Consider the following 13,171-nt stretch of genomic DNA (forward strand, 5'->3'; position numbering starts at 1 on the left):
ATTATTAATTGTGTTGATTTCAATGGTAAAATTAGTAGCATTTACTAAAACATCCTTATTAATTGTAGTTAGTGGAGTTGTTAAGTTGGATGAAATACAATAAATAAGGGTATAATAGTGGAAAAAAATAATAAATGATGCATTGGTATTGTAAAGTGACAATTATTTTGAGAAAAAGAAAAAATCCTAAAGGGTCAATAATTGTGAGACGGAGGGAGTAGTTTATATATATATTTCAATTTTGTGTTTTGTGCTTTGTGAATAATAAATGATGCATTGGTATTGTAAAGTGACAATTTTTTTGAGAAAAAATCCTAAAGGGGCAATAATTGTGAGACGGAGGGAGTAGTTTATATATATATATATATATATATATATATATATATATATATATATATATATTTTTCAATTTTGTGCTTTGTGCTTTGTGTTATGTTTATTCTTATTTTTAACTCCCTCAAAAAAAAAAAAAATAACCAAGTAATTTCATTTTTTTTTAAATCAACATCTTATTTTAATAGTAAGTGGGGGTTAAAATTGGCCGATAAAAGTCCAACAAAAAAACTTTATTCACATTATATATTGACTAGCGGAAAGACGGGCACTATCGTGCCCGTCTGTCCGCTCTTTCTACTGTGCTAGTGCATGTGATTATTTAATTATGTTTGTTTGTATAATTTTGATTAAAATTTTAAAATATTAATGAAAATTATTGATATATTAATTTATAAACAAAATATTGTCAAGGCATAAAACAAAATTATTTATGAACTCAACATATTTGAGTTTTCCTGCATATAAAATAAAGATAAAATAATGATCATTTATTGTTTATTCTAATAGTAATTAGTAACGTCATAACATAAATGTATAAATGACATGTTATATAAAAGAAAAATTGCTATGATTACGATAAAAGAATATCTTAAAAACTACATTTTTTGTAAAGTCTCCATCTTCTCCTTCTATTCTCCCCTCTTTAATGAGAACTTTGTTGAATTTTGAGAAACTCCTCTTGATAAAGCTACATATAATTGACCATGAAAACATGCTGTGGAAGATAGATTCTGACATTGGGAATGGTCAGCCCTTGTGACTTATTTATGGTAATAGCAAAACTTAGTCTAATGGGAAACTGTTTTCTACTAAGCACAAAGGGAAGTCCTGAACTCACATTTATTTTTAATTTAATTTTGGGCAAGAATGCTCTTTTTCCAGCATTGCTTCCTGTTAGGATTTCCATATCCAACATATTCTTAAATAAACAACGACATAACAATCGTGTCACATTACACAGACCATATCTAGGGTCTATGTTTTACAACAACATCAAAGGTGCACCTTTTTTTACCTTTAAAATATGTGGTGAGATACTTCCTTAAGCAATTGAGTTTATGAATTCCTGTTGATATAAGTTATGAGTATCCCCTCCAACCTCGTCAAATGACAACAAATTATGTTCTTCTCCTGAAAACTGATTGATAATTAATATTTAATATAGTGCTAACAAATCTTTTTTTTGAAATATTTTGAGTCCTAATCTTTTTTTAGAGGATTTAAAGTCCAATCTTTAACATTATTTTTTGCTCACGTTTATTACTAATCTTTTTTTAGAGGCTTTAAAGTCCAATCTTTAACATTATATTTTGATCACGTTTGTTACTAATCTTTTTTTAGAGGATTTAAAGTTCAATCTTTAACATTATATTTTGCTCATGTCTGTTACTAATTTTTTTTTCTTCAGAAGATTTAAACTTCAATCTTTAACATTATTTTTTTTGTTCACATTTGTTACTAATCTTTTTTTAGAGTATTTAAAGTCCAATCTTTAACATTATTACTTTTTACTCACGTTTGTTACTAATCTTTTTTTAGAGGATTTAAAGTCCAATCTTTAACATTATTTTTTGCCCACATTTGTTACTAATATTTTTTTTAGAGCATTTAAAGTCCAATTTTAACAATATTTTTTTCTCGCGTTTGTTACGAATCTTTTTTTAGAGGATTTAAAGTCTAATCTTTAACAATATTTTTTGCTCACGTTTGTTACTAATCTTTTTTTTAGAGGATTTAAAGTCCAATCTTTAACATTACTTTTTGCTCACGTTTGTTACTAATCTTTTTTTAGAGGATTTAAAGTCCAATCTTTACCATTATTTTTTGCTCACGTTTGTTACAATTGATCAAAGGCTAAGGAAGAGTAACTTATATTAATAAAATAATATGGAAATACTGTTTTTTGTGGAAGTAATAAAATAATATGGAAATAATGTTTTTTGTGGAAGGGATATGAAAATATTTGGCAATCTTTGTCGGTTGTATTAAGGGGAACAACACAGATGTACAACATAAAATCGGCTGATAAAAAAGTAACATGAGTTTTTGTTTTGTGCTGGTTTTTTGTGAGTTTGATCTATGGTTAACGGAGGTAAAAGAGGGTTAACGGGAATGATTAGTGACATGGATTATTACGTGTTATTTTATAATTGGCTAACAGTAGGAACAGTTCATAAGGAATTGTGTGTAAGTTTTCTCCTTAAATTAAATTTATTATTATCTATTTGTTACATGTGTTATTTGTATTTAAAATTAAAATTAAAAATTAAGGGTATTTTTGGAAAGAAAATTCCAACCCAAAAGTGTGCTGAAAGGAGTAGTTTTCTTTATATATAGTATAGATATAAATATAAGCCCATTTAACTCAATATAAAACAATAAAAGCCCATTTAATCAGGTAAAGAATAAAAGCCCATTTAACTCAATATAAAAAAAATAAAATGTTTGACCTAATTTCATTATCTTTGGGAGGAGAAATTGTTGCATCCCCCTTTCTTATTTTTTCTCTTAGCCGGCGTGCTTTTTCTGTTGTAAATTTAGGCATAAAATTATATCTGTAAATAATAATTAATATATTAATATAAAAATTAATTAAACATAAACAAAAGAGAGATCAATAAACTTATCTTTTTGGGATTTTTGTTGAATTAGATCACCAACACAACTCAATCAATCACCATCTCTATTCATGAATTCAATAAGAGAGCTACAAAATGAACAAATAGTGAAAGTAGTTTGAGACGTGCTGATCGCACTGTCCTTAAGGATTTTCCGCGTAATTATACGCTAATCCCCCAGGATTTAACAGACCCTTCTCGATGTAAAATCGAGGAAACAGAACTAACAAGAAAAATAATTTCAGGAAGATGTAACCCAAAAAACAATAGAAAGTGAGGGACAAGTTTCTTGTTTTTGATAAAGCTCAAAGCCAAGTGATAAAAGCCATTGTATCTATATATATGAAAACGTAAAGAAATTGTATATCCTTTTTCATACTGATCAATGTGGAATAATGTTTCTCTATAAATGCCAATATGCCAATCAATCCGTTGCATATTAAAACAATCGGTTACACATTAAAGCCAATTTACAAGATTGAAGGAAAGGCACGTTATAGAGAGGCATTGACCAAGTAAACCATCATTAAAATGTATTCACATAAGTATGGAGTAAAACATGATAATAATTTTTAATTAAAATACTTTTCTATATTTCTCAATTAAAAATATGGGACACAAAATATTTGAAACTTTTGAAATATATATTAAATTTACAACAATCCCCCACATATTTCAAAAGTTTAAAAGAAAATAGAAAAAGGACTTCCTGGGTTAACATCTTAGATGTGATGCATCAAACTGGTGTAGCAAGCTATATGAACCAGACCTAGAATGATAATACTTAACACACAGTGAAGTTGGTGTAGCAAGCTATATGAACCAAAATCACTTGATGTATGTTAGCGGTATACCATTCGCATCACACCCCCACAATTCTTGTCGTTGGCGCTGTGGTGCGCGAATAGGCCGTGCGCGTGCCTGGATTATTTCATGAGTGCTCCAGAGATTTCGCCAAGATCTCATACAAGCGGCCCCACTTGACACTCACATAGGTGATTTCATCAAGTGTATGCTGCAAATCATACACCACCCATAAGGGATATGAAATTCATTAAAAGCTTTATAGGCTTATCCTCTCAATAATGCAGTGTCTAGCACTTCTCACACACACCATAGAAAAGGGACGAGAGCAAAAATTAATTAACTAATTTTTGGTGCTAGCAGAACTAATAAGTGACTTGTTCTTACCCATATGAACCTTATTCATGGGATCTCCAATCACAAAGGTTGGGTTCCCATCACTTATTAATTTCGAGTGGCTTAAGTCCCAATCCCCTCGATGTACACAATTTATTTCATCCCAAGGGGCTTTGTTTAGTAGCTACTTTATACACAAATGATGAAGACAATTTTCTTTCATCATATAAGATTGACTAAGACGTCTCTAAGTCAATCAGTCTCATATATTTATCAAAATCTATAACAATAAACTTGATCTCTATAATTATTTACAGACATGTCTGCTTACATTATTATTAAGCGACATCACTATCAATGTGGATAAATATAAATCTATTTGTAGATTTATTATACAGGTCTGCTTGAATGACTTCAAGCGACAACATTCCCACAATAAATAAAGTTTTGTACATTTTGATTTATTGTCATTGAATTTCAATTTCAATTAACATCATTGCATTATTTTGATGCAATGGTTCATCAACTCTGACATCCATGATATACTTCATCAGGTCTACTTAGATAAAGACTAAGCGACAAACCCCCACATTGAGGTCTAATCGACAAACCCCCACATTGAGAAAATATAACTTTATGTATAGATTTATTTTACAGGTCTACTTGAATAATTTTCAAGTGACAACACTTCCTCAATGGAAAATAAATCCGATAAATATATATTTTCTCATAAATAATATATTATTTTTTTGAAGTATTATCATAAACAAATTTAATTAAACATCATTGCATTATTCTAATACAATGGATAACCCATAAGATATTTTTCATAATTTTCTCAATAAAATGTCTCATGTCAATTCACTTGTGTAAGATAAAATTTTCAAAACACTAAACTCATACATACACATGTCAAAGAGTGGTCTCAATATAAACATATATGACATATACCCAATCAAAGTCAATTATATAGAGAAAACTTTACACATTACCACACAACATAAAAAGTAGAAAGCATTCACTGCCACAACATTCCTATTTCATTCCGGCACAATACATAAAGTAAAAATATCTTGCATACTTCAGTTAAGCAGGTTAAACAAAGAGTCTAAATACAAAGTCCAAAAACACAAACATTTGTTCTTCCAAATTTGGTGACCTCACAATATGGTCTAAAGCAATTTAGTAAGAATTAACCACATAATACATTATTATATATCATATCAATGCATTTATAAAATTCCTGAACCACAAAGATATTATGCATACCATATCTAGAGTTCATCTCAATGAAAATCTATCAAGCTAGTTAATAGACATACCTTTACATGTATACAAATAGTTGAAAATCAGAATTATCAATTTCTTATCAAGTAACAAACCTAGTAATTAAACAAACATGTCGTATGCAATAGATGTAACATTACATGCATGGATGTCAATTGGAAAAGACTAAAATATATCACAACTAGCCTTTTAAATTATCCATAAAACATCTATTTCTCAAAGCAAGAATAAACATGATGGAATACATCAAAGTTTTATCACATGTGTATTTTATATTTACTATATATGAAATAAAAAATATCATGTCGTCAAAATACTATATATGAGGCAGCAACTTACATAACTCCAACAGACAAGCAAAATATAGAAAGCTCAATGTGGAAAGGATGAACAAATCAAGTTCTACTACACCATATTATCACATGCATCATCACAAACACACACTTAGCCATGACCTATAAAAATAAATAATGATCGAAAAAACCTGATAATCAAAGGCTTTGTATTTAACCCCATAGCACTAAGAACCTTGCGCTTGAAATATAAATTGGCCCTTTCACGGATTCACGGACGACTGGTTTCCATTTTCAAGATAAGCAATTCCTTTCCCATTTATCTAGAAGGAGAGTAAATAAATTTTGAGTAACAGGTTTCAACAATTAATTAAATGAAAATCCTTAAGATTGTTGTAAATTTAGGCATAAAATTATATCTGTAAATAATAATTAATATATTAATATAAAAATTAATTAAACATAAACAAAAGAGAGATCAATAAACTTATCTTTTTGGGATTTTTGTTGAATTAGATCACCAACACAACTCAATCAATCACCATCTCTATTCATGAATTCAATAAGAGAGCTACAAAATGAACAAATAGTGAAAGTAGTTTGAGACGTGCTGATCGCACTGTCCTTAAGGATTTTCCGCGTAATTATACGCTAATCCCCCAGGATTTAACAGACCCTTCTCGATGTAAAATCGAGGAAACAGAACTAACAAGAAAAATAATTTCAGGAAGATGTAACCCAAAAAACAATAGAAAGTGAGGGACAAGTTTCTTGTTTTTGATAAAGCTCAAAGCCAAGTGATAAAAGCCATTGTATCTATATATATGAAAACGTAAAGAAATTGTATATCCTTTTTCATACTGATCAATGTGGAATAATGTTTCTCTATAAATGCCAATATGCCAATCAATCCGTTGCATATTAAAACAATCGGTTACACATTAAAGCCAATTTACAAGATTGAAGGAAAGGCACGTTATAGAGAGGCATTGACCAAGTAAACCATCATTAAAATGTATTCACATAAGTATGGAGTAAAACATGATAATAATTTTTAATTAAAATACTTTTCTATATTTCTCAATTAAAAATATGGGACACAAAATATTTGAAACTTTTGAAATATATATTAAATTTACAACAATTTCTTCGCAAATCGGTGAGTCATTTGTTCTTCCTTCATTGTTATATGTCTCCGTATATTCTTTTCTTCTTATTGCTTGTGTTTGCCATGGTTTGACCTTTCAGCCGTTAATTTGCAAATTAAAGGTAGTTATTGGGGATATCATAACAAATCATGAGTTTGTTACAGTAACAACTCTTAGTTTTTTCACTTTATACTTTAAATTGAATTGCTCACTTTAGAGGATCCTTGCTATCATATCATATCATATATAGCATATAGTATTATTTGAAGGTGTCTCATGTTTACCTGTGCGAACGTGAATTTTTGTAGTTACGATATTTGAGAACATTTTGCCTTGGGATGAACAACACATCACACGAAAAATATACTTCGGAGTTGTTTGATAGTAGAGATACGATGATATGGTTCAGAAATCTCGCCACCAAACCTTGCGACAAGAAGTCATCACACCATAGACTTCAAAATCAAATACAAGAAGTTGCCCTACCTTTGAATTCTAAATCCAAAAGTCAAAAGGTACATTTACAATATTATTATTATTACTAGCTGAAAGACGGGCACTCATGTATCTGTCTTTCCGTACGCTCTTTTTATTGTGCTAACGCGTGTAAATTATGAATTATATTTTGTATGAAATTTTGATTTTGATTAATTATAAGTGCAAAAATTTGTGACTTTCCAATTGTAACAAACCCAAAAAATCATGTTTATCTTCTTCAATAACAACAGTAATTTAACAAATATAATAAAAAAAATTATCTTTTTTAATATCACCAACAATATAACATTAATATAGGAAAATTTGTTTAAGGATATAATTGGAATTATAATAAATGCCTAATAGAAGTTTTAGCCCCTTAACTTTCCCAAAGTTGCGATTTTGACCCCCTAAGAAGAAGAAAAACTACAAAACCGCCCCCTAAGTTTTGCACATGTGGCAGTTTTGGCCCCCGAGGCCAATTTTGACTGTGTCTATGCTGACGTGGCACCCTAAGTGAGGTGCCACGTGTTATTTTTTTTATTTTTTTGCCCTTGGGGGGCCAAAACTGCTACAGTTGTAAAACTTAGGGGGCGGTTTTGTAGTTTTTTCTTAGGGTGCCAAAATCACAAATTCATGAAAGTTAGAGGGCTAAAACTGCTATTAAGCCTCTAATAAATTAAGCCCAAAATCTCTATCCCCTTCATATATAATATTTATAACATTGTTCCTATTATAGTGGGGTATTTCCTATTTTAATGGCATTTAATTTTTTTTAATTAAATTTTAAAATAATATTATTAAAGGATAAAATAGTTTAAATGAAGGGTAAAATAGGTAATGAAAAAGTCAGCCCTAACTCATGTATTTTAAGCCAATTTTCTTTTTTTTTTTAGGGAAGCCAATTTTCTTTTATATAGTATAGATTATTATTATTATTATTATTATTATTATTATTATTATTATTATTATTATTATTATTATTATTATTATTATTATTATTATTATTATTATTGATTTTATTAGTGTTTAGCCCATCTGTCCTATTTGCTTATTGCACATAACGCATACACATTATAAACATAGGTTTTTATGAAATTTTGATTTTGATTAAAATTATTTTGCTTTGAATAAAATTATAGAAATATATTTTTTACACTGTTCTTTCAAAAAAATATATATATATTACACTGTTATATTCTAACAAACTATACTTATCTTTTTTGATCACACTAACAATATATCAAACTAGGGTACAGACAGACATTATATGTTTGCCTGCCTGCTCTTTTTATTGCTCTAATGCGTATAAATTGCGAGCAGTAGTTTTTGTGAAATGTAGATTTTGATTAAAATAATTTTGATTTTGAATAAAAGATAGATATAGATATTTTGCACTTTCATAATATAGTAAATTTTTTATTTCAGAAGAGGAAATTTGACCGATATATACGACAGTATATTCACTACTAGATTTAAACTCATAGGTAGAGAAAAATATGGAAGTGAAAAGGCCAGAGATCAGGCACAAAAGAGTTTATTTTCACAACGAGCAAAGGAGTTTATTTTTCCTACTCTAGGTGATGAAGGAGAATATTGTTGTGGTATTTGTATGGAAGACTGTTCTCACCTATGTGACCCCAATGATTCTATTAAGGGGTCAAGTTACCCCATTGAATCAAAGGAGCACTGAAATCCAACCTAGAGATAAACAAATTATTTTACAAGTAGCAGAAGAACAAATTTTTCCTACCATAGACGACAAAGGAGAATATTGTGCTGCTTGTATAGAAGATTATTCTCTCCTAAGTGAATCCAAAGATTCTATTAAGGTGTTGAGTTACCCTATGCATCAAGGGAGCTTGAAAATTCAACCTAGAGATTTGATGGTTAGTGATAGTTTCTCCTTAAGTACCAAACCATCATTAAATGATAAATGGAAAATTGAGTTTGTGGAAGCATTGATGTCAATGGATGATAGATATTTTACTGATGGTAAGACCTCACTTCTGTTAATTTCAACTGAGGAAGACATGGAACATGTTCGCTCACTCAACAATTTTTTAAATGTCATGTGTAATCATCTTCCAAGACCCATTATTCCCATTGGACCTAGATTTCAAGCGAAAATACCTAAATGGGAAGGTGGAACAGACATAAAACTAGGTAATGACAATGATGGTTTGAAGTGGTTGGGCACCCAAATTTGGCCAATTCCTTTTATACCTGAAACTAATATTTGAAACTTGGTATGAAGTGCTTGGACATCCAAATTTGACCAATTCATTTTATATTTGAAACTAATATGGGAGGTATAAGAAAAGGTAGGTTAGAGTTATGCTCGCTTGAGGATCATGACAAGGTTGTACTAAAAGATTGTTTAATAAATTATACAATAATTTCTTTTTAACTCTCAAAATATATTAGTCTCTTTATTTGTTTTTAACTGCAGTTTTACATATATCCCCCCCCCCCCCCCCCCCCCCCCCACCCCCACACAATTGTGATACATCCAAAATTTTATATTTTTTTGCCACACACACTCCCTCTTTTATTTTTTTTCATCACAATTGTTCTTTTGTTTTGCAGTTGAAATTTTTAATAATGTAATCGATCTTATTTATAGAATTTCAACTCTTCAGATAATCAATCTTTTGCCTTCAAGGTAGTATTAAAAAAATTATTTTTTAAATACTTTTCCATATCATGGAACCATTATTTTAGAGAGCAGAATCTTTTTTGGTAGTAGCCGGGGTTTGAACCTCGGACTTTGCATATTTTATGCATTGTCCCAACCAACTGAGTTAAGCTCACGAGGACAGAGAGCAGAATCTAGTTTCATGGAAGATTAAATTTACCCAAACAAAAAATAAACGTTTTTTTTTCAAATATTGACTAATTCCTTTCTAAAAAACTAGTTTTATTGAAAATGTTTACTTAGGAGTAATCGAAAAGGTAAAGGTATAATTGACAACTTGCACACTTAAACAATCAAACGATAGTGAAATAGAAAGAAAAAAATTATGGTAAAACAAAATAAAAAAGGATAGGAGGGAGTTGGATTTAGCATCAAGATCTATTACCAACTACAACTGTACACAACGTTGAAAAAGGTTTTTGAAAGAGTGCTTATACATAGACACACATACGTGGCATACACCCCTTAAACCCTCACACATAAATGCAACATGTGGCAATGTGGGTCCAAAATAACTACATATCATTTGTTACACATTACCAAAATACCCTACCACATAAGGTGTGTACAAGAGTGGTATAGAAAAAAGGTGTCTATCTATATTTTCCCTTTTTGAAAACACGCTCCCCTGCACAACACCGTTAGTTTCCCGACAACAACCAGTACCACCCTTCTCATCCATGGCCACACCATTTGCAAGTCGTTGGTGCCGCCCCAGTTGATTTGATCTCTCATGTATTTTTTGCGACCATTGGTGGTTTTCATAAATGAACGTGTTTTGAGTTCAAGATCTTTTTTGATATTCGCCTCTGATCCACGTCCGTCGAGTTTCTGTTATAGTTGTTGTCCTCCTTCTCCGGTGGGCAGGTTGTTGTTGTGTTAAAATGTCGCCGCATAATCATGGACGTTTGTGTTGGTTTATGTTCTTTTAGGCCGTCGCAAACTCAACGTTGTGTCGATGCACTGCCTCCTTGTTTTATGATTCATCTAGTTCTGTTGAGATTTGCAGCTTTCTTGGTATTAGTTTCTCACAATTTTCGTAGTCTACATTGCACAACTTTGGGTAATATCGTGAAACGTCTAAAGAGAGCGACCTGGTGTGGCTCAGCCCGATAATCTCTTCGGTGGTAAAATTTCTTTTAAGATACTTTTCTAAATCCAAAAACAACAATTTTAAGACGTTTAAAAAAAACCACGATGACTATCGAAGAAATTACCGCTTCTAGTTCAGTTATTGACTTTATATTGTGGTTATTTTTGAACGTCTTAAAATTGTTGTTTTTTGATTTAGAAAAGTACCTTATAAGAGATTTTACCACCAAAGGGATTACCGGGTTGAGTCATGACCAAGTCGCTCTCTTTAAAACGTTTCACGGTACTACCCAAAGTTGTGCAAGGTAGACTATCAACCGCGTCGCCTCCAGGATAAAATAGCTCAGTTCAAACTGTGTGATTACCTACTGCACTGTAGATAACAGTTCGAGAAGTAACACTCTCAATATGGTATAAATATGACTTTAATATGGTACGAATACCACTCAAAACCAAAGGGACAGTGAAGGACTCGTCAACACAAGTCGAAAGAGGGAGAAAGAGGAAAAGAATTTGAAGTATCAGAATGTTTTTTCGGTGTGTGCAATGCACCATGTGAGCTCTATTTCTAGAGAAGATTCACAACTAATATGTGAGAAACTTTGGGAACAAGAGTAATACTAGCAACACTCTCTTTTGAACACCCTCTAGCTAATACTCACTCTTTTATTGGTTTAAGTCATTGTGGGCCTACACTTTGAAAATTGAACCCCACAAATTGGTAGAAAAGATACTTGAAGGATTAAAGTAGAGGTTCTCCTTAATTATACATCATTAGGACTAGATCCCAATAGTGAAGAGTTTAGGTAATATGCATTAGGTCTAAGCTTAAATCTGATTAATGTGGTTGCCACTAATATACACACTAAAAAAAGTAGTGCTCCCAAGTAGGAAAAAGGAAGAGGGTTGTGCTAAGTAGTGTTCATATTTTCATCACATGGATTAAATATGAAATTTAGACTATATACTTTGAGTTTAATACCTATGAACTAAAATAATGAAAAATAGTTTACACGAACATATTAATTCAATCATTTTTACCATAGAGCTATGTTATATTGTAATATTATTTTCTACAAGATTTGTATAAATATGTACATTGTGAGATATGATTGGACCTTTCTTCTTCAAAAAAAAAAAAGATATGATTGGACCTAATGTGTAACAATGTAAACAAATTGCCATTTTATTTGTTATGGTTAGTTGTCTAGTGAAATTTTTGTATCCATTTGAATTGATCGATGTCTATACTATTAATGCTAGTCTTATTTCCAATATCAATATTGATGGACTCTTAATGTGATCATTGTATTTTGCAGACATTGGTATATTGTTCTGATCCGATAGAAGTGGAAAAGGATAAAGTTATTAAAGGAATTGTTTGTGAGATTGTCAATGTATTATCAATATGTCTGGTCTAGGAATATTCACATCACATATAGGTGAGACTTAACAAATAACAATGTCCTGTACCAAATTGCAGATCAGGTGGTAAATCCTTTGTCAAAGATGTTGTGATGAAATGATATAGTTATGCACCCAGTTTCTTGAACTTCTTGCAATTTCATTGATGCTTTAGCATTGAATTATTTTAGTGTATTATCATGCTTAATACTCTATTGTGGCTGCTTTGAATTTTCTGTAATTTTGTTTCACAACACAGTAAAATTCTTTGAGTTTCAAATTATTTGCTATTTCACCTTTCATGATAACAATTAGAATATCTTTGTTTCAAATTATTTGCGGACCACCAACATGCATTCAGAAATAAAGTATGCCAACTGCCAAGGAGTGCGTATGTGAATAAGAGAAGAAGAACATGGTAGCACAAAAAGAAAGAAATTATTCTTGTTTAATTTGTCTTAAAAATTTAAGTGCAACTTTTAGGTGGTAATAATGGCTCAATTATTGAGAACTCATGCATGACCTTGAGCAATATTTCCACAACTCTAATTATTTATATATTGTGTTCGTGACATTCCCACTATTTTCTCATATTTATTATTAATATCTTTCATGGTTAGTCTTGTCGTATTAGTAAGCATTGAAATGTATGATTATCCTTCGTATCTTGTCCTTCAT

At 30.6% G+C, this 13,171-nt stretch overlaps 1 protein-coding gene across 1 annotated transcript; it reads left to right on the top strand.

Annotated features, from left to right (window-relative positions):
• The first annotated feature begins 7,216 nt into the window (after positions 1 to 7,216).
• Positions 7,217 to 9,718, top strand: LOC146959317 (uncharacterized). Its single transcript, XM_085740875.1, has 2 exons — positions 7,217 to 7,337; positions 8,787 to 9,718. The coding sequence occupies exon 2, from the start codon at positions 8,883 to 8,885 to the stop codon at positions 9,540 to 9,542; it is 660 nt and encodes a 219-aa protein (XP_085597001.1). The 5' UTR covers positions 7,217 to 7,337; positions 8,787 to 8,882; the 3' UTR covers positions 9,543 to 9,718.
• The last annotated feature ends 3,453 nt before the right edge of the window (positions 9,719 to 13,171 follow it).

Source organism: Medicago sativa, chromosome 1 (assembly GCF_051527215.1).
Source record: "Medicago sativa cultivar Bolivia chromosome 1, Bolivia_mono, whole genome shotgun sequence".
In the NCBI taxonomy this organism is placed as follows: Eukaryota; Viridiplantae; Streptophyta; class Magnoliopsida; order Fabales; family Fabaceae; genus Medicago; species Medicago sativa.

What these genes read in the sequence shown, in the direction of transcription:
- LOC146959317 (XM_085740875.1), top strand. Translation starts at nt 8,883, where the DNA reads ATGAAGGAGAATATTGTTGTGGTATTTGTATGGAAGACTGTTCTCACC.